The sequence below is a fragment of the Notamacropus eugenii genome, chromosome 5 (genome assembly GCF_028372415.1).
Source record: "Notamacropus eugenii isolate mMacEug1 chromosome 5, mMacEug1.pri_v2, whole genome shotgun sequence".
Taxonomy (NCBI): domain Eukaryota; kingdom Metazoa; phylum Chordata; class Mammalia; order Diprotodontia; family Macropodidae; genus Notamacropus; species Notamacropus eugenii.
In genome coordinates this window covers 52,885,317-52,908,694 of record NC_092876.1, presented here as the reverse complement: position 1 = coordinate 52,908,694, position 23,378 = coordinate 52,885,317, and the positions used below count along the sequence as shown (strand labels likewise).

General features: G+C 36.3%; 1 protein-coding gene across 10 annotated transcripts in view; it reads right to left on the bottom strand.

Annotated features, from left to right (window-relative positions):
* PRDM2 (PR/SET domain 2) overlaps positions 1-23,378 on the bottom strand; it is a 194,930-nt gene that overhangs the window by 61,869 nt on the left and 109,683 nt on the right. For 8 of the 10 annotated variants that reach the window (XM_072608934.1, XM_072608927.1, XM_072608930.1 and 5 more), the window contains 2 exons: positions 13,885-13,998; positions 2,409-6,864 (listed from right to left, as the gene is read on the bottom strand). In XM_072608934.1, coding sequence (XP_072465035.1) covers positions 2,409-6,864; positions 13,885-13,903 — 4,475 coding nt within the window. In that variant the 5' untranslated portion in view covers positions 13,904-13,998. The remainder of the gene's footprint in view (positions 1-2,408; positions 6,865-13,884; positions 13,999-23,378) is intronic. The other 2 variants (XM_072608928.1, XM_072608933.1) reach the window with 1 other exon arrangement.

The window sequence follows — 23,378 nt, the reverse complement described above, 5'->3', positions numbered from 1 at the left end:
GAAAGTAAAGAGAATTTTTGTTTCTAAAGGAGAAAATCCTTTCAGTTTCTAATTCAATTCAAACAAATATTTATCTGGGCTATAGAATCAAAAGCAGTAGTCATACTTTAAGAAAAACTGACTCAGGAAACCAATGTTCGGAGTTGCCATTCAGCCGACAGAGTTTAGAAAGAGAAAAGTGACCTCTGCCCAAGAAGCACTGTCTTTCTTGCACACTTTTTAAACAATCAAGTCTTCATTTCCTTGTAAACATTCTGTTTTTCTGAGAACACTTCACAACACTTATCACCAGCTACATGGTAAACCCCCAATACTGAAAGTGAGACTGTTAAGAATTCACTTATTTTGCAGTCGGTCGACACAATTACATACATGACCCAGGAAGAGAAAATGATAAGGGAAAACCATAGCCAGTATTTTAATCTCATTGTCTAAATGTTTAAGTTTTTCTGCATACCAAATTTTAATCCAACAATATAATATTCCCTTAATTATTGAAAATAAAGGAAAGTGCCACTACACCACAGCAAAAGGAGTAACGCTGTATTCTCATAGGACCTTCTGGACTATTAAATAAATATTCTATGAGATTATTCAAAAGTTTTTATAGAACTTCCAAAGAAGGCTGTACTTTTATTAATACCTTTGCTGCTGTGTTAACCAATAATTTTTTGCTTTTTATAACTCACTTTTTCAGATCAATTTTCCACTGTAAACTATATAAATAGAATTCCAGCATAAAAGAAACAATTCCCTTTAGAAAATATTCAATTAAGGGGCCCTCCCCAAAGAGCTATGTGAGGCACATACTAGAGGTATTTTAAAGAATTAATTACATGGGAGTGCTTGAACTCATAACAAATTCATGAGCCTGCTTCTGTTCCCAACCATGAATATATCAGAAGAAAACATACAACAGAACCTGCGGCCAACAAACCTCCTGAAGCAGAGCCTTCACCCTCAAATTATGGGCCATTGACCTTGGCAAAGATGCATCCTCTACGTGACCTTTCATAGTTACCAGTTTTGATTTCTGATAAAATGTGTCATTTCTGTGAATTTAGAAGATTATATGTACAAACATATATGTGCACGTGTTTTTATATTTATATGATATACATTATGTAGGTTGGTCATGGCTCAAGAACAAATGTAGTTTAATGTTTACAATAAAGAAACAATTAGCTATTTAAATGGGGTTCTAAACAGCTGAAGCTAACTATTTAAATAATATCTCTCCTTAATGGCTCTTCCTCTGTTGTTAGCCCATGGTACAGCATAAACCCCACCAAGGCACAAACATTTATTTGAACAAATGCATAATGATATGTAATGGAACTTTATGTTCCAAAGTTGACTGCGTCAATTCAATTACAATCCCTGATTCACTTAATGCTGCAAGGTAATTTTCTTCTGAGACAGAGTAAGAACAAACAAGAAGTTAGAATGAAATTCTGGAACCACAGGATGGACAGTACCATTTCAAAAGGCAAGACTTAAAAAGCATTTTGAAGAAATTTGGGCATTATATCTGGCACTGAGTGTGGGAATGCTTTGTACACAGGAATCTCAAGAATGTGTTTGTCAATTCCAGATTGCTTTCCCCAGTTGATTAAAAATATCATAAAGCTGAAGAATCTAATGTGGCAAAATTAAGTACCACAATCGTTATATCTTTCAACAAAATTCTTTACCATACAACATAAAACTATGGTACTAAAAAAAGTTCAAACACTCCAATTTTAGAGAAAGGCAAACATGGATCCTAATCCATTAAATTGACTTATCTATTGTTTAATTTTTAAAAAAGCTCGATAAGTTCTCAGGGTTCCTGTGTTGCTGTCCCATTCCAAGTTCTCATAGTCTGTCTTACCCTCATCGTGCCTTTCTGCCCAAAAAAGGACACTTCTTATCATTCTTGTTATAGGAATACAAGGGAAATGTGCAGCATATTCAAAGGAAAATATTGACATTTTGCCAATATGGTAAATACTTTAAATAATGAGCAATAAGAATGCCCTGATGAATGGCAGCAGGAAAACAAAATACCGTCACCAAAAGAAGCAGTGAGCATGCTCACCAATGTCAGGAATCATGTACAAGGAGAAAAAACTCTAACATCATAAATTATGAAGGACATTTTCACTCAGTTTCATGTCTTCTTTTAGCACACTGATAGTTATTTTCCCGGATTTCCAATTCTACTTACAACCAGCTATTTTCTGTAAATGATGCTATTTCATAATTCCTCAAGGATGAAATAAAACTTGGCCATTCAAACACCCAAAGCATGGATATTCTCCTTCAAGTTTTGCAATAATCACTGTCTTTTTAAGAGCTCAAGTTATATGATTTAGAGATATTAACAGAAAGGGGGGCTTTTCCTCCACTACAGGAGAATGGCTTACCTGAAATCCTTGACCTCCTGCTTTGTACTGCTCTCTTCTCTCTTGCTTTCAGTGAGGTCTACAGAGGCCGCCAGCTGCAAGCTTCGAGTGATGGGCCCTCCACTCCTTTCTCTAGATTTGACACTGAACCTATCTGACTTTTTCTTGTTCGCTAAAGCAGGCTTGCTTTGTAAAACAGCTTTGCTTTTCTGTACTCTCACGTGTAGGTTCCGGGATGTTTTGCTGGAGAGATGAGCAGAATGGTTCTTGGCTACTGCTTTTGATTTCTTCCCCTCCATATGAGACATTTTGGCCATTCTTACAGGACTGGAGTTCCTCAGAGAAGAAGAGCTTGATTTTTTTGACTTCACCGAAGGTACAAATTTCACCTTCTGTTTTGCTCTATAGGATGGAGAGGGGGATGGATTTGTGGTGGGCCCTGAGCTCCTTGCTCTCGTCTTGCCCAAATGGGTTTGCATGCTCTGCATTTTTATCTCAGCATCAGCTGTCCGTCTTCGTTGGTTGCTACTTTTCTCACTGCTTGCAGGTGATGAGATTCCACTTTTCTTAGACGAATGAGAAGCGCTTCTTTTGCTGGAAGGAGAAACTGGCTTTTTAGGACAGCTGTAAGCTGCATGTTTATTCAGACTTCCAATATAAGTGAACTCACGATCACAGTAAGGGCAAATATGTGAGTGAGAATCCGAATCATTATTTCTTAAGTCTGCTTTTTGCTTGGCAGATTTATTTTTTTGCAGGATTGCTTTATGGACTAACTGATTTTTCTTCTTCAGTGCACTTAGTTTGAGCTTGTTAGAGGACATTTTGCTGAGTTCAACACTAAAATTTAGTCTTTTGGGTTGCCCCATACGTCTAAAGGCATTTTTCCCAGAGTTATCTATGACCACCACACCATTTTTGGGTTGTACAGTCTGTTTCAGTGGTACTGGATTTTTCTTAGGTGTGTACCTCTTTTTGTCACTAGCTGAAGCACATGCCAAGATATGCTTGTGTAATTCAGGCATGTTGTCAACACCTTTCCCACATTTGGTGCAGCGGATGGCAGTAGTAAAAGTCTGTGGGATATTGTGAGTGGTGAAATTTGTGGCTGTAACCCCAATGCCCATAGGATTTCGGTGATGATACTGAAATGGGGGTGGTTTAAAGCTTGGGTAGTGCTGATTGAGGCCCAGTCGGACATCTGGATCTTTTGACTTTACTCCAGAAGCCATTATTTTTATGGTAGTATAAAGCTCTTCTGAAGAATCATTTACCTCTTCTTCCTCCTCCTCTTTAGAAGCTTCTAAAGAATGTTCTGGTAAACTGTGAACATGGTCTGCCTTGGCCTTAGCGGGGTCTGTAAAATTCTGGGGTCTGAGGGTACCACTTTCAAACTCATGGTGTGTACATTCCCTATCTGGATGGAGATCTCGTTGGTGCTGTTGTAAATTGCACAAAAAGGCAAATTCTTTTTTACAGACCGAACACACAAATATATTCCCAACTCCATGAAGTAAAAAACGATGTTCTGATAAGCCTGTTTTGTCCCTAAACAATTGCACACAGAATTCACATTTGAAGGGCCATTCTTCAGCATGAATAGTTAAATGTTTGGTTAGATCTTTAATAGAAAGAAAAGGTGATTCACAAACATTACAAATAAAGTTCTTATTGAATGTTTCCTGCACAATATCCTGTTCAACTGATGGCTGTGGATCATCACTTGGTTTCTGATCCTCATTCTCTGTGTCTTCTTGTTTGAAAGATATAGTGAGAGGTGCTTCCAAGTTATCACCAGATGAAACAACAGATGAAACCACTGAGAGAGGTGGTGGTGATGGGGAAGAGGAAGAAGAAGAAGAAGAAGATGAGAATAGAGAAGAGGAAGAAGAGGAGGAAGAGGAGGAAGAAGAAGAAGAGGAGGAGGAGGAGGAAGAAGAGGAGGATGACGAGGAGGAAGAAGAGGAAGAAGAAAGTATAGGTGGCCCAGGTGAAGCAGCAGAGTTTAGAGGTTCAACAGATGGAACAGGAGATGCTGATGGAGACACAGTAGGTGAAAGAATGGGAAGTGGTGACTGTGTAGTGGTATTAGAAAGTGGTGAGGGACATGAAGGAGGAGAAACACTGGAAGATGGAGCTGGAATTGGTAAAGGAAGAGTAGGAAGAAGAGGTGGGGGGGGTGTAGCGACAGTTAATATAGGTGGGCAAGGTGGAGGAGACGATGGATTTGTTGGGATCAGGAGAGGAGGCAACTGGCCAGAGGACACAGAAGTCTGTGGTAGAGGTGATGGAGAAGTGCAAGGAGAGGAATGAGCAACTGGAGCAGATAAGCTAGAATCTGGGTCAAGATCAGGTTCTGGCTGGGGATCGAGTGATTTATAAGGACTTGGGCTCCTATTTTCATCTGGAACTTTTTCCAGGGCTAAATCTACACCATTGTACTCATTGAGAAGAACTTTCTGTAACATGCAGGTTGTTGGCTTCTTCTTTTTTATGCCACTACAAGTAGGTTGCGCTGAGTTCTCTTTGTATTCCTTGATATCCATATCACCACAGGATTTCTTATTCACACTAAGATCTAATACAGATTCCCAAGGGACCTGAGACTTTCCTGTAAGCTCAGACTTCTGCTTTACACCACTGGATAAATCCAGGGGCTGCTGGTTGCATACATTACCAAAAGTGGTGCTAGTTGCCCAGTCTTTAGACATTTTGTAATCATCAAAGCATGAAGGGCTCACAGTGTCTCTCTCTTCCCTCCCAGATGAACTCCAGGCAGGTGAACTACTGTGGCTTTCTAATTTGGGTATTTTAGAACTAACAGCTGGATCATTCCATGTTGCTTTGCCCTCACTTTGTTTTCCAAAATCTCGAAGAGCAGGACTATGCTGTGGAGAACTAGGAGGAGAGCTGGTTCTTCGCTTAAACCTACTCGATGACACAGGCAAAACAGAAGAAGACGATGATACAGATGAACCTAATTTAGGGATGTCTGTTGCAGATATAACTGCTGTTACCTTGTTACTATCTTGAGTTTGAAGAAGTTGTTTGAGCTTTGAAGACAAAAAGACACTTTTCTCTTTGTGATAAGGAACAGTCTCTGCAGCAGATACACTGAGAGGCAAGTTTAAGGAACAGGATGGTGTTATAGGTTCCGACTCAGTTTCTGCCTTTATTTTAGGTAAAAAAGGTGGACTAGTGGTTCTCCGCTTCTTTGAATCACTATTTGTGTTACTAGAGGAGTCCTTGGGAAGATCTTCTGCTACATGCACTTGAGAAGTCTTTATACTCTGAGTAATCTCCACTGTGACAGGAGTAAGCAAACAATTTAGGCCATACAAATCTGCAGAATTAGACTCCATTTCAATCACATCACAATTACTAGTGCTGCTATTAGACTGAATCTTCCCATCAATATAATAATTTAAATTTTCAGAAATATTACTGGAAATATCCATAATGTAGACATCATCTGATTCTCCTTCTTCTTCTAGTTCTGTGCTTGCTATATATACATTCTGGGTCGGCTGGGTCTGCTCTGCTGGAAGTTGTGGTTCTTCAAGTAAGAACCCTTTTCTCCTTACTCCTTTAGGAATCAGATGACGTTCATGAACCCTGCGCTGATGCCTCCGCATATTTGTATGTGTTCCAAAAACCTTTTTACAGTATTTGCAGGGATGCAATTCTTTGAGGTCTCCATTCTCTTCTGCAACAGAAGAAATTGCAATTTCTTGAGAAACTCTCTCTGAATCCAAAATCATGCAATCTTGCAAAAGACTGGAAGTATTTGATTCATCTTTCAGATTTATATCATCTCCAAACGCTGGGCCATCTACAAGGTCATCAGGCTGTTGTAGTGTTAAGATTGGTTTTCTTTTTGGCCCTGCTTCATGACGCCTCTCATGCCTTCTCCTGTTAATCTGGGTGCCAAAAGCTTTTCCACAGTACCTGCATTTGAAAGCATGATTGACAGTAGATATATGGATATGCATGTGACGCTCAAGTCCCTGTTTGGTTGTAAACTTCCTTTCACAATGTTGACAAGGAAACATGAATGTTTCATATACATCACCATTGGAATCTCCCTTTGTTTTAGGAATTTTGACAGCTGGTATTACTTCAAGAGAGCCATCTAGATTTTCTTCGGTTATATTTCTGAGTTCTTCTGATGTTCCTTGTTTTTCTTCACATTCTATTTCTGGCTCTCTCTCAGAACTTTCATTTGGTATATTAGCATCTTCTTCCCCTTCTTCTTCTTCCTCTTCTTCATCCTCCTCCTCCTCTTCCTCCTCCAAATCATCTGATACACAATGTACTACTTCAGGTGTCCCTTCTGGCAGTGTTTGAGGCTCAGAGATGGGAGGGGGGATTATTAATTTGGGAAGTGCATCCTGATTTACCATCTCCTGAATAACAGCTGTCTGTTCTAGGGAAAGCACTGCTGAAGCTGAAGGCTTCTCTTCTTCTTCTTTAGGTCCTATAAACAAAAAAAAAGAAGTAAAAAGAGAAATAAGAAGTTAGCTATTTGGAAATAATTCTACACTATTCTAAATATTCTTCCTGCCACTAAAATACTTAAAAGGCACGGTCAATAACATGTAACTCCTTTCTACGCAGAGCTGCATAACAATTGCTTCACATTAATGAACTACTTAAAGTTTACAAAACATTTTCTTTACAACAATCCATTATCAAGATGAGAAAACTTAAGCCTGAAGAGGTTAAGTGATTTTTTCCCCAGGCATACAGCTATTGGAACCCTCAAGTCAAGAATTTTTTCCCACTACTCTTTAGTGAATATCTTTATCAAAGCTTAGTAAGTGAGAGGCACATGATGGCACAGCAAAAGAATTTGAGAAGGAATAGTCAGACACATAGGAAAAAGAAGGAGAAATCAGTGCCATGAAAATCAAGGGAAGAAAGACTATCAAGAAACATGGTGTCAAAAGCTGCAAATTTAAAAAAAATCATTACATTTAACACAAGCGTGAAATCCTAAGTGGAATTGTGTGAGAAGTGAGAGGGACGTTAGGAACTATATATAAGCAATAGCTTCTTTTTGTTTTTAATGAGAGAAAAAACATAAGAGCCTAAGAAGACAGCAGGGTCAAGTAATGAGTGATTTTTAAAGAGGACAGAGACCAGGGCACATCAGCAGGGAAGTAGAGGAAAAAGGCAACTGAAATAGGGAGAAGGGATAATCAAAGGGACAGGCACAAATAGGAGCTTGGCATTGGCAAGAAGGAATACCTCATTTTGAGACTGGAGTAAAGAAGGCCAGGATTAGAGGGAGGAGGGACTGGGGTAAAAGGGAGGCTAACATTAAAAAGAGTTTGGTATGAAGGTATGAAGAAAAAACCAAGTTACTAACAGATGGCATCAATTTATTCAGTCAAGTAGGAGGAAAGGAGCTCTGCTGAAAAGGAGGAAGGGGGTGGCTTGCAGAAAAAAGTGGGATTTTTCTTCCCTGTATTTCATTTTCTTTGAGAAGAGTTGGTACAGCTTTTGTGAACTGTGTAAAATCTTCTGTCCAGTGTTTTCGGAGCAACACTATTATGACCAGAACTTTTCTTCTACTCTTTTAAAAATATGGTTGTCTGTACCTCCTAGTTATAAAGAAGCTTCTATACACATCCTAAATACTGACAGTTTACATTTTATCAATTTTTTTGTTCTTTATGTAATTTCAAGTTGACATATAAAATTATTTTTGTGATGATGGAATCTACCTTATTCTCCAAACACTTCCTGAAACCCTGGCCAGGAACCAGATGACAGAACTGCCACCGCTGGTCTGTAAATTATTTTGTTGCAGAAATCTTTTTCTGGGCTTGCTTTGGGAAGGGAATCCCTGGACTCCAAATGGAAAACACCAGAACTTCAAACAAAAATGTCAGCAATATAAATCCCTGAAGGAAATGTAAACTATGTACTTACATTCAGGCAGCATTTGTCCTAAGTCTAGTAACAAATATTTCTGATAAGTACATTTTAAAATAAAATCTCTCTCTCCCTAAATGGTTGTTAACAACGAGAGAAAAAGCAAGCTGGGTATAAGGAGGCTACAGAAGAGTATCGAACATACTCCCCAAGGGCCACATGCAGCCCACAAACTGAGGTCCAAATCAGATTAAAATATAACTGGAAATATTTAACAGAAAAATAAACAAAAATACAATAATATATACACATTACTACAACTTAAAACTAAGTCAATATGCACCTTGCAGGGTCTGCAGGATAATAACCCCTAACCCCATTTCTACTTGAATTTGACACCACTGGACCACATTGCATGGAACCAACAATGACTTCTGATTAAGAAGAGAATAAAACACTAATGATGTGTGCAAACAGAAAACCTGGTAGCCAATTACGTTAAAAAGGTGTATAATGACGGACAACCCATCTATCACACTGATATCCATGAAAAACAGAATTAGGATTCAATGAGAAGGCATGAATCATAAAGTTAGTACTGGAAGGGTCTGCTGAGCTCATGTCCCAGATAGGAAACTAAGGTCCAGCTACCCAAAGTCACACAGAGAATAAGTGGCAGAACCAGGATTCAAACAGTGGAAGTTCTGCAATCTATACCAAGAAAAGGGTACTCACAGGGATAAGACGAGATCTATTGGACTACTACATTTGAGTATCCAGAACTAGAACCAAAATAAAGTATTTGTTACTATAGAAAAATAATAAACTATAATATACTGAATAGATGTCAATTCCATTATTTATTCAGGGCCTTTGTTTTTCATAGTACTTTGACCTTTGCTGAACAAACTGGGAAAACTCACATCTTGCATGTGTACAAATACCAGAAAATAGAAGTATTTTAAATCATGTAAAGGAAATCAGGATTAAATAACACAAATACACACAGATATACAAGTATAGTAACATACAGACAGACTTCTCATAATTTTTCAATACTTGAATTGAATGTAAAGGACTCCCTCAATTCTAAAATCATATAGCATGAGCATGCAGGAAAAAATGGAAGTAACAACTACTCTAAAATTAAGAGTAGTATTCAAAAAGACTGGGTTTCAAGTCCTAGCTGCCATTAATACTTGTACTACCTTTTGACAACTTATCTCAGTTTCCAAATCTGTAAAAAGAATAAAATACTCCTGCATTCCATCTAGGATTATCAGTATTAATCCAGTCATAGCAGGGTGATAATGTTGGGTCCTCAAAGAGTATGCCACCAGATAACACAAACTTATGGAGTTCCTTCTAAAACTAGAAAGTTTTTGCATACAAATCTGGCAACAGACACTGTTTCTGTCAATCAAGAACACATCAGAGGAACTCATCACCAGAAAGCAGTCCAGTCCAAGTAGTGAAATTCTTTAGGCCCAGAAATTTAGGAAGTGCCCATCACTGATGAAATGGCAAAGTATTATGATGTCACAACAGAGAATAACAGCAGCCATGAAAAGTACTTGAGTCATCTGACAGAAGTTCAGATATGAAGGTACCTCTACATCAATGATTCAGGAAGAATTCAAGACAGTTCTGATTGGCAGGGAGAAGAGAGGCAGGAGTGGTAGCTCAGAAAAGGCCAAAGGAGAAAGGAGAACACTGACAGCAAAAACTGAACCCATAATATTTCCCAAGAAATCATGAAACCCACTACTCAACTTTCTATATATTCTAAAAATTGTCATTTTGATCTAATAGGGGAACCCTTCAGGGTTTGCTTCAATGCTTCCAAAATGAAGCTTGATTTACATTTCTGTCCTTGTGTGAGCCTCATTTCATTAGCAAGGATTTCCCAATTACACAAATAATCTTCAAATACCTACAATTTCATATTTTTTTCCTTTTTATCCACACAGGACAAGGTTTGTTTTCTTCTCATATCTGAACTTTTATTCTCAAGTCATTCCATAAGTCAAAAAGTCATGTGAAGTAACTACCTTTGAATATGTATCTCACATCTCTCAAAATACACTGGTGAGTCTGAAACACCAATTTCTATATTCTTCCTGCTACGTAAGGAAATGCTGTCAGCTTTTACCATGCAAATTTGAAGGTGTGACACTAACCCCATTTCCCCAGAAGACAGGTGTCATATACTCTTTAAGTTATTATTATTTTAACATAAGCAACAGACAAATATATAGCATTACTGCTGAGGTATCAGCACACGTTAGTCAAAAGACTGGCAAAAAAAATAATTAACTTCTTCTATCACAGTAATTAAAAAGCAAAGATAACTAGAGATTACCACCTGTGTTCACGTAGGGAGTGTTCATATAAATAGGAACTACTATTGAGTAGTAGTAGTACTAATTTATGCAGCAACAAGATGAAGTGAATAAAGATGACGCTTCAAAGCCCCAAAAATGGGGGTTCAACCCCTTCCTGATTCATACTAGCTCTGTGACCCTGGCCAAGTTACTTAATTTCTTGAGGCTCTAGGCAAATCTTGAAGACTACAAGTTGCAGAGAAGGTACAGATTTGCACTGTTAGAAGCTTCTTCATCAAGAAATTCTCTGTAGCAATGAAATCACATGCCCAGCCCCTATAACTATCCCCATCCCTATTCATTTATGGCAATCTCTCCTTTTTACTAGATATCAGCCTTGCTTTTCTTCCTGTTTTAATATATCTATATTATAAATCCAATGCAAAGTGCACTGATGAATGAAAACTAATTCTGTATGTTCAGAGTATACATACAGGGTGAGTCTTCAGGAATCAGTCACTGGGAGGGAAGAGGAAGAAAGTGCTAGGGACATCAGATAATAGAAGAGCAGAGTTATAACTTAAGAGTTATGGAGTTGGTGTACGTGCTAGCAGAATGGATTTTTGCCTTTAAAGAAAAAGTCAGCTTTTATTCTTCCCCAAGGCAAATTTCATGAATTCCATTTCCATGAATTTTCCATAAAATGAGGAAAACAATAATCCAATGGTGCTAATTCCAAGGAGAGGCTTATTTGTGACCTCTCTCTACCAAAACTTCCACACAGGATGTTGCTAAAAAAAAAAAAAAAAAGACAAAAGAAAATAAAAATAATCTCTTCAAGTTTGGGGGTTCTATCGATAACTCAGTTACACAACTACAATAACATGACTTTTACATGGGCAAGACAAATACATTCAGGAAGAAATAAAGTGCTGCTTAAGTAAACAATGCCAAACTTGGCACTTAACACTTTGAAATACATAATTTCGAAGTAATAAAAGCCAAAAACTGTTCAGCTCTACTAACTACCAAGGAGAACTTTTAGTCTCCATGCATTGGAAGTAGGTTCTTTAGTTTCTATCCCTAGAAAGAACACCAAGTACAAATAAATTTGCAGCAAGTAAAACTGTTTAAAATAAACAAAAAGACATGGCAGAATTATTTACTAATCATATCCATCATTTGTTTAACAGAATACAGCACATCTAGGAAAGTATTACAAATTCCTTACACAGTTGCAAAAGTGTCCTAAATATTAACTGAATCTCTCACTTCAGAAGATATAAATGTTTCAGAAATCTAATGTTACATCAGAAAAATCACAACTTTTGAATTCCATCTTTTAAATCTTAGTATTTTTCAGTTGAAAATATTGTCACAAAATTGAGCAGAGTAATGTTCTCTCCTGTTCTGACAGTTTTCTTAGCAATAGCTTAGCTCCTACTCTGATTAGTCTCCTAATCTCCTGAAGTGAGATTGCCTATGTGTATTTCATAAACTCATCACGTAGATTTATAATCCCATAGAAATGCCATCACCAATGATAATATTGAGAAAATTCTTGTAAAAGGCAAATCAGCTTCCAGATTTTTCTTTGTAAATGAATCTGAAAATCATTCATAAGACTCCATTTTAGAGTCCATATAAGCAAGGGGGAGTTGAATAAGCTACCCGTTTTGCCTTTATTTAGTAAATAACAAATGGAAAAACCTTACAAGATATTCCTACTAGTATCCAGCTCAGTAACTGTAAGTATAAACCAGAAGCTCCACCTCTTCCTATGAAATTTTGCAATTATGCGTCATTTGGGAAACAAGCACTCTACTATACCCACAACAGCAACCCTGAGGGTAGCATCATAACATAGCAATAAGTAGAATGTGGGAGAGTAGAACAAGTACCAGGTATGGAGAGGGAGAGGGAGAGGGAAAGGAAGAGGGAAAGAGGGAGAGAGAGGGAGAGAGAGAATATAGGGAATTAAAATCTATCATGGTCCCTCGAAGAACTAAATCACTGAACCTCGGATATGGCTGAACAATTAATGGCGAGCAATACAGAAAATTTACATGACAAGATGACTCTCATAGTGCACAAATTACTGGATTTAGAGTCAAGAGTTCAAATCTCTATTAATTAATCTGTGAGGAAAGCACTTAATCTCCCTGGCACTTATGTTCTCCATTTGCCAAAGAAAAAAAAAAAAAAGAAGAAGAAAGGGGAGGGTGGGAGGAGTTTCCAAAAAGATCACCAAGATCTCTGCATTCCAAGCTCTAACTCCTATGACCTTATGAAATGTGAAGCAAAAAACACCTCCACCACTTTTATAAGCATGTTATCAGAAAGAGCCAAGATACTAGAAATATCTAGGGCTACAACAGCAAAAAGTTTTAAATAAGAAATATTCAGGTCCCAGAGTAGCTTCACAGATGGTAAAAATGAAAAATGCTCAAGCATTTTAATAGCATCAATGCTATCAAGCCATCTAATAATTTGATTTTGTAATAATAATTTCACTTCCACAGACCTTTAATTTCTTCACAGGCAGTTAGGTGGTTTGGTGGATAGAACATTGGGCCTAGAGTCAGAAGATCTGAATTCAAATAAGGCTTCACACACTAGTTGTGTGATCCTGGGCAACTTACTTAACCTCTGTCTGCCTTAATTTCCTCATCTATAAAATGAGGACGATAATCATGCCTACATTCCAAGATTGTTGTGAGAACCAAATGAAATATTTCTGAAGCACTTAGCATAGTGCTTGATACATAGTAGGCACTTAGTAAATGCTCATTTTCCTTTCCTTATTCCTTCACAATTATTTGTTTTAGGGAAGAAAGACCTACCTTCTACATAAATACATTCACATCTAACTTCTTCTTGTTGCTGTTCCATCAATGATTTCATCAGTGTGAAACATCCCTAAAGAGCAGCAACTCTTCTGTAACTTATAGTCTTGGCTATTGTGTAGTCCATTGAGAAGTTACAGGATCCACATCAACTGTATGTGTCATAGGAAGGCCCTAAATTTGGTTCTTCTGGGTTCCAAGACTACCTCTTACATTTACTTTCCATACTACCTCTTATTACATAGGCACAACTAAAAGTAGATCACCAGAAGTAATTAAATTTATTCCCTACAACATTTGAAACTAGATTTCCCCATTATTCTTCTTTGAAAAGTCCTTGGGAAGGCACCACACCAACAGTACAAGTAATAACAAGTAACAAGTCAGAATGGTCAAGTCATATTTTCTACTTTTTTAAATTGTAAAGTCTAGTCTCAAAAGACTTACCTTCTTCAGAATCCCTCATGTTTGTAGAGGTTGAGTCAGTTTCACCTTTCTTTAGTTTTGCTTTCTCTCCAGTCTTGTTTGCCTTATTTTTACCCTCCTGGGATTTTTTCTTCCCTGAAAGATAAAGATATCCATGTTCCACTGCTATTCTTAACATTAATCAGTGGCATAAAATAGGGAAAAGGAGGTGACAATTATTAATCCAATCCTGGGAAACTGCTTATCTCTGGACAATAACTACTTCAGTTTCTTAAAGAAAATGATGGACAAACTGCCAACATAAAAACCTGAGTTGAGGAAGTAAAAGACAACATTTTATAGAATAAATGATAAAGTAAACTTGTGGTACCTGTTTTAATGAGGGACACAGAGGGAATTAATCCCCTTTGTACTTATGTTTACTTTAAAAAAATACATAACATTTGCTATAAAAAAGTGACGGTGCTGATTTCAAACCCCCGAAAACAAGGTAACAGCACCACCTAATGCAAAATCATAGAATACTGGTAATAGTTGAGCAGTGAAAACTGGCAAATTTAAGGTTTTTTAATATTATTTTTATTTTGTTAAATATTTCCCAATTACATGTAAAATGTTTTTAACAATTTTTTTAAACTTTTGAGTTCCAAATGGTCTCCCTTCTACCTGTCCCTCCCCATTCCTTGGGCAAGGCAAGCACTTTGACTTCAGTTATACATTTGACATCATGCAAAATATATTTCCATATAAGCCATGTTGCAAACAAAAACAAAACGATAAAAATAAGCTTAATTTGCATTGAGTTCATCAATTCTCTCTGGAGATAGCATTTTTCATCAGGGGTCCTTTGGAATTATGCTGGCTCATTGTTGACCAGAGTAGCTAGGTTGTTCACAGTTGACCATCATTACAATAACACTTTTACTGTGTACAATGTGTTGGTTCTCACTTTACTTTGCATCAGTTCATATAAGTCTTCACAGGTTTTTCTGAAACCATCCTGCTTGTCATTTTTTATAGCACAATGATATTCCACCACAACCATATACCACAACTTGTTCACCCATTCCCCAACTGATATGCATTTCCTCAATTTCCAATTCTGTGACATCACAAAAGGAGCTGCTATAAATATTTTTGTACAAATAAGTCCTTCTCGCCTTTCTCTATTCTTTGGGATAGACCTCACAGAGCTACTAGTGGGTCAAAGGGTATGCACATTTCCACAGTCCTTCCAAACTGATCTCCAGAATGGATGGATCAGGTCACAACTTCACCAGCCGTGCCTTAGTTTTTCAACACTTTCATGTCCCCACCGCCACTTGGCATTGTCCTTTTCAGTCATGTTAGTCATCTGACAGGTATGAAGTGGTTTCAGAGTTCTTCCAATTTGCACTTCTCAAATCAGTAGTGATTTAGAGTACTTTCTCATATGACTATTGATAACTTTGATATCTTCTTCTGAAAACTGCCTGTTCCTATTCTTTGATTATTTGCCAACCAGGGAATGGCTCTTTTTATAAATTCTGTTCAGTTGCCTCTGTTTTGTGTGTGTGTGTGTGTGTGTGTGTGTGTGTGTGTGTGTGTGTTATTTATCAAAGAAACCTGTAAAAATTTTTTCTTTCGGACTTTGATTGCATTGGTTTTGTTTGTACAAAAACTTTTCAATTTCATGAAATCAAAATTACCTATTTTACTTTCTGTCATCCTTTCCTTCTTGTTCTGTCATAAACTCTTCCTTTTATCCATAGATCTGACAGGTATGTTTTCCCATGCTCTCCTAATTTGCTTTTGTTTACCAGATTTTATGTCTAAATTATTTATCAATTTTGATCTTATTTTGACATATACAGCGTGAGACACTGGTCTACACCTAATTTCTGACAAATTGTTTTCCAGTTTTCCCAACAATTTTTGTCAAATGGTGAGTTCTTGCTCCCAATGCTTTGATCTCGGAGTTTATCAAACACTACATTATTATGATCATTGATTACTATGCACTGTGTACCTAATCTACTCCACTGACCCACCAATACCAGATTGGTTTGATGGTTATAATATAGTTTGAAACCTGCAACTGCTAGATTGTCTCCCTTAGCACATTATTTTTCACTGATTTCCTTGATTTTTTGTTCTTCCAGATGAATTTTATGATTATTTTTTGTTACTCTATGATTCTTTAGTAGTTTGGTATGGCGCTGAGTAAGTAAATTATCTTAGGTGGAATTGTCATTTTTATTATACTAGCTCAGCCTACCCAGGAGCAAGGAATATTTCTCTAATTGCTTAGATCTGTCTTTATTTCTGTGAAAAGTGTTTTGTAATTGTCATAATATAATCCCTGGGTTTGTCTTGGCAGGTAGACTCCCAAGTATTTTTATATCATCTGCTGTTATTTTAAATGGAACTTATATCTCTTGCTGCTAGATTTTCTGGGGAGCGCACAGAAATGCTGATGATTTATGTTGGTTTATTTTATATCCTGCAACTGCTGAAGTTGTTAATTGCTTCAACTAGGTTTTTAGTTGATTCTCAGCTCTTTTAGTATACCATCATATCATCTGCAAACCATGATAACTTTATTCTTCACTGCCTGTTTTTTTAAATTTTTTTCTTGCTTTATTATTATAGCTACCGTTCCTAGTACAACATTGAATAATAGTGATGATAATGAGCATTCGTGCTTCACTCCTGATCTTATTCCCCTAACAGATAATGTTTTGTTACTGATTTTAGACAAATACTAATTATTTTTAAAAAGGCTCTACTGATTCCTGTGCTTTCTAGTGTTTTCAATAGAAATGAATGCTGTATTCTGCCAATGGCTTTTTCTGCCTCTATTGGAAATAATCATATGATTTTTGTTGATTCTGTTGAAGATACTGTGTCAATTATGCTGACAGTTTTCCTATCTGAAACAGCTCTGTATTCTCATATAAATCTTACCTGCCCACAGTGTATGATCTTTGTAACATATTGCTACAATCTTCTTGCTAGTGTTTTATTTAAAATTTTTACATTTCCTCTCAGGGCAACAATGACCCAAGACAATTGCAAAAGACTCATGATGGAAAATGCTATCCACGTAAAAGAAAGAACTCTAGAGTTTGAATGCAGACTGAAGCACACTCTTTCCACAATTTTTTAATTTTGTTTTTGCTTTGTGTTTTTTCCCTTTTCTTCTGTTTCTTCCTTCACAACATGACTAATGTTGAAATATTTTTAACATGATTGTACATGTATAATTTATATTAGATTGCCATCTTGGGGAGAGGTTTGGCAAGGAGGGAGAAAAATATGGAACTGAAAATCTTATTAAAAATGAATGTTGGAAAACTATCTTTACATGTGACTGGAAAAAATAAAATTCAATTAAAAATAATATTCACTAAGGAAATTGGTCTGTAGTTTTCTTTGTTTTTGCTTTCCCTGGTTTAGGTATTAAAACCATATTTGTGTCTTAAAAGGTAGTTGGTAGGACTCCTTCCTTATCTATTTTTTTCCAAATAGTTTATACGGTACTGTGATTCTTTAAATGTTTGTTAGAATTCTCTTGTAAATCCATCTTGTCCTGGGGATTTTTTTCTTACAGAATTCACTGATGGCTTGTTCAATTTCTTTTTCTAAGATTAGGTTATTTAAGAATTCTATTTCCCCTTCTTTTAAGCTGGGCAGTTTATATTTGTGTAAATATTCATTCATTTTACTAAATTGTCAGTTTTACTGGCAAATAACTGAGTCAAAATAATTTCATTTGGGGTTTTTTCTCTATTTTTTCTTAATATGCTCTTACTTCACAGGATATCAACTTAGTTACTTAGAAAATAGAATAAACTTGGGTACTTTTTGGTTAAGGTACAGTTACTTGCAATTGTCAGAATGAAACTACAGAAATATGGATTCAGTTGAGCTGAAAAGAGCACATGGGCTCCAAGATCAAATGCAGAGTAATTACGAATAATTCACTATCAAATTGTAAGGCATTCAAAGAGTCCTATGGGAGTCTACTCTGGGTTCACTACAATTCGTCATGTCATCAACAAATGTGAGGTATTCTGAGAATACTAATTGCATTGTTTAGTGGTACCATATCATTCTGGGAAAGAAAGCAAATACTTTAGAAGACAGAATTAAAAAACAATGTTTTTGGTAAACTGAAATAATAAACTAACAGCATTAAGATAGATATTCAATAAACAACTATAACATGTTCACAACAGAAAGAAAATATAAAATATTCCTAAACTAAGTGTAACAAACACGACTTGATATGTTGTAGTGTCTCCTCCTCCAGTCCCTTCTATTTCATATTCTATTTTTTTCTTCATGCCTCATAGTGTTTTTTTTCCAGTACAAGTATGACATTTAATGTTATTTGCTTAACGTTCCCTTCCTAAACTTTCCTTCCTGGATTTCAAGGAGTCACCTGATCTTTTCTCAGCACTGCGTCAGCAGCAGTTTTAAGGTTTACAAAGTGTTTTCTTCTTCTGGGTAAATAAAGCAGTTACACAGTTAATGAAAAGAGCTAGATCAGAAGCCAGATCTCCTGATTTCAACTTCAGAGTTCTCTCCATGACATTACACTTTCTGTTACAAATGACAGAACACTTAGAAGTTCATGGGCAACATGTCAGAAACTAGGGCAAGGAAACAGGCTAGTCAGCTACAGAGCAATATAAATGGCCATGATATAGAGTTATTCTATCAAATTAAAAAAAACCTGATTTCCTAGTAGAATAATAAGCCTAGAAAAAATATGCTTCTGGACATCTAATTTTGCAGAGATACAAAGAATATGGCAAGTAAAAAATATTTAACACTATTTAGAGTGAAATATTAATCTTAAAAGATCCATAAAAGATTATGAATATTCTGCTGCAAAGAAAAAAATGGAGGATAATATTGTATAAACATATGAAGATTCTTTCAGATAACTGAGAAATTCTTTGGATTCTCTCAAAAATGAAATAAATTTTTTCTTTGGAAAAACTGTGAAATGCTACATACACAGTCAAAATTAAACAAATTTACAGTTTCATACACAATCCTTTCTTCTGTTCTTTATACTATATAATAAAATGTCCACATTTATTGGTGTCAAGTTCATAATAAAAAAGAAATTTTTAAATAATTAAAATAAAGCTTAATATTTTTTATAATCTACTCCAGTCCTCTCTTAAAGATTCTCTACAGGAGAATGAACTCAATGTATTTCTAATGTATTAACAATCCATAATTGATCTTCCCTCTAGCACCTTTTCTCTTTCTAAATTAACTACAGCCCATGACTTTTTTCGCAACTCAAAATTTAACTCTTTTGGTTCTTCTTGGATTTAACTGTTTGGTAAGCAGAGGCAGAAGGGAGGAAGGGGAGATGTAAGAAAAACAATATTGCTTAAGGGAAATAGGATTCTACATTTTATTTCAATTCTATGCATTTAATCATTTCCTTATGTCTCCATTCTGCACATAAAGTCTCTGTTGGTTTTCAAAGTTTTACAACATTTTTTCTGATTAAAAAGGCCCTCTCAAACCATATATGGGTAAACTCAAACTATATTCTACCACTGATCAAAATCGATCGCCAAAACAAGAGAATTTGCCCAAATAATTATTTTTGATAAATGATACTTAACATTACTTGCTTCATTTTAACTAATAATTGCATAAAGGCTTCCTTGTCTGTTGTGAGAATCAAAATCCTGCTCCTTTGCCATAGATCTAAAAAACGTATAGCTCATTGCCATGTTTCCTAATATGTGACTATATATTAGTGTCCTTTACCTCCTCCATAATCTGGATTTATTACCTATTGTGTAAAGGTTTTATTACATTCAGCAGAATGAAATCTATGGGTCTGATTTTCATCTTGACTCCTCTTGAGCCACAACACACCTTGCACAGAATGGGCAAAGAAATGCATGCCGAAAAACACTCTTTACAATTGGTATGCTAAGAAGAAAACTAAACTGCTCATTTCTCAGAAGACAAGGAGAGCCAAGTATTATGACCCATGAGGCTTCAATGCACAGATTACTTGATCTGGACTACACTGAGTCCACTCATATATATCAATACCTAGAATCACACCCTCCCATCCCCTACTGCAGATACCCAGGGAATAGAGTCTTGATTAAGCTCCTAGGTCTACAGTGCCAGGATTCTTTAGTTGTGGTTGCAGCCAGAGGTCATAATTAAACATCTATGAGAGCTCTGCAATCACCAACTACCAAAGCAACACTGGGAATTTGCCAATAAATCTATGGTGCAATCCCATTATACAAATCAGGAACAAAAAACTGTACTCTCCCTAAATGTGGGTCATTTATGAATATGTCAAATATTTAGGAAAATGAACACACTTACTTTCAAAATGAAGAAAATTTAGTCACAAAGGTTAAGGCCAGGCCCACAAGTCACAACTGAACGCTGATGAAAAACATGGTAAGTTATACTCAAACTTTTATAAAACAGCTGAAAATGAGTCTCTGTCAATTCATTTAAAAAGTATTAAAAGTGATGAGAAGGAAAATATTTTAAATTCTAAAAGACTTAATATGATGATTTATATTAACCACAAAGTATACTTCAGTACTATAATCTATATTAACCCAAAATAAAGTATACTTAAGTACCATAACTCATATTAACCCAAGTCAAAGCATACCAGAAATTTTAAGAAATGGAAATAAAAATAACCATTATACAAAAAGCTAAAACCATTGGGTTTTCTTTAGGAGAAAATAAAGCATCCTTCAAAAATATCACTGGGGGAATAGATACATAACTATCTCAAGCGCAAAATACATTCCATATGTTAAGTCTCATTAAACATTTGAAGGTAGAACTAGAAATCGAGGAGATATGGAACTCCAAATACATACAGACACAGTGTTTTTTCTACTTCAAAGTGGGAAGAATAGTGTGTGTAACTTTTCCCCCCCCGAATGGCTTGCCTAGCATGTTAGTTGGGATGGTGGGATCAGGCCTGGAGTCAGTTAGCCCTCAGTTCAAATGTAGCCTGAGACATTTCTAAGTAGTATGTCCCTGGGCAAGTCACTTTCACCACACTTTTCTCATCTTCACATCTGTTAAATGGAGATAACAATGGCATGTACCTACCAGGATTATTATGAAGATTGAACGAGACAAAAATTGTTAAGTGCTTAGCATAATAGCATCTGGCATATAGTAAACATACTATACATGTTAGAGTATACATAATAATATGCAAAAACACTATTACTTTAAAAGACAAACATTTGGAATGTATCACTTTGGAAGCATAAAGAGATGAAGCCTATATCTAACAGGTTTATCAAACCTTCCTTAAAATAAGCAAAAGAACCAATCCACAGGCCTGACCAATTTCACTGAAAACATGCCTGTCTCTGGTATGTATGTATGTATGTGTGTGTGCGTGTGTATATATATACAATGTGTGTGTGTGCATACACAATCAAACAAGATACTAGTTCCAAAGTCCAGAGAAATCCCTGAATACTTAAAAGTCAATTCCAATAGTTATAGGATAACCTCTTCACTTCAACTCTAAGAGACTATGACTACCAGCAGAATGAACTACTAGTAGGGTCCTGATCCTAACTTAGGATATAAATGGAAATTACTCAGTTAAACAAGGTCAGTGATTTCACCAATATGAGTATTCCTACCAGCAATGCAAACAGAATGCAACTCATGTTCCAGGAGTTACACATACTTTTACAAGAAAATTCACCCAAGCAGGAGATTTCCTTGGTTTTTACAGATATTAACTGGATAATAATGGAAGCTATAAAGCTGTCTTTCTTCTTACATTCTTTCTTTTCAATTATTTCTTTGATAACATCCTTTACTCCAATTCTCCTATAAAATTCCTTATTTGTAATGTACTGCAGTCTGTACCTATCCCGCCATCCAATTTCCTTTGGGAAGACAAGGTTTCTCTTCTGAGAAACAGTAATCTTTCATGACTTGCAGGCCACATAACAATATAAAAAAATGTAAGTATTAATAAGATGGGTTTGAGGTCAGTGAAAGAACTTCAAGCTCATTCTCCTTTTTCATTTCAGGGGGCTCATTAACCAAATAAATGTTATCTATTCCACTTGCAAGACTGATATGTGAGGAATTCTACAGGTTATCCATCCTACCACACATAGTCTGGACAACAAAAATATTTCATCTACTTTGTTTTTTCCTATGTGGCTGTTGAGTTGTCCAACTCTCAGTGATCCCCTTTGGAGGTTTCCTGGCAAAGATACTACAGCGGCTTGCCATTTTCTTCTCCAGTTCATTTGACAGATGAGGAAACTGAGCAAAGAGGGTAAGTGACTTGCCCAGGACCACACAGTCTGTAAAATGTCTGAGACTAGATTTTAACTCAAGATGATGAGTCTTCCTGGTTTCAGACTTAGCTTTCTAACCTTTGTGCCACCCTGCTGACAGGCAAAAAACTTGCATGACTACAGCTATCATATAGGAATATTTTCAATGTTCTACAATGTCACTGACAAAGACAAGCTAAAGAACTTTTCATAAGGAATCTATTTTCAATTTGTACTATATGTTGGATCTTCTCCAAAACACTGGAGAATACCTTTGTAAAGTACACATCTATTTCACTGTTTTATTGGGTTGTCAAAAAAAATCATCTTTACTGTTACAATTTTCGAGGAATCTTATAGAATTTTGAACTAAAAGGGAGGCATGTTGAGAGGCACCCTGTCGGAAGAGGCAGTTTCTTTAAGTCAGTGATTTATCCTACTGAATCAAATGCTTTTTATAATCAATAAATAATACACAGAGTGAAATCTTATATTTCTCAATTTAGTAATGTGCGTGTTCGTCCGTCGTTGCCAAAGAAGACCAAGCCATCAGAGGAATGATGACATGACTTGCACCTGACTTTGTTTTGAGTGAGGGAGGGCTGTGCAGGTCACCAGCCTCACTTCTCCTCCAGAGCCATCTGAATCCAGTGAGCAGATATTCATCAGGATAACTGGAGATGACTCAGGAGGAGGCAATTGGGATTAAGTGACTTGCCCATGGTCACATAGCTAGTTGAGTGTCAAGTGTCTGAGGCGAGATTTGAACTCAGGTCCTCCTGAGTCTTGCACTGGTGCTCTATCTACTGCACCACCTAGCTGCCCCTATATTTCTCAATACCTTTAAGTAAATTATATGATAATAAAAGCCTTCCTTTTAACCTTCTAACATCCTTATAACAAATACATGAGTAGAATAATTTCACTAATATTTTGGAATGATAGGAAAACAGATATATTGGTTGGCAGTTAACATTCAATGATCACTCTTTTATTCACAGTAAGATAGGAGATTTTCTTCCAAGTCTGGTATCTATTGTAGCCAAATTCCAGAGTTGCCAGATCAAGGAGAAAATACTGCAAGCAGCCAGAAAGAAACAATTTGAGTATTGTGGAAATACAATCAGGATCACACAAGATCTAGCAGCTTTTACATTAAGGGATCATAGGGCTTGGAATATGATGTTC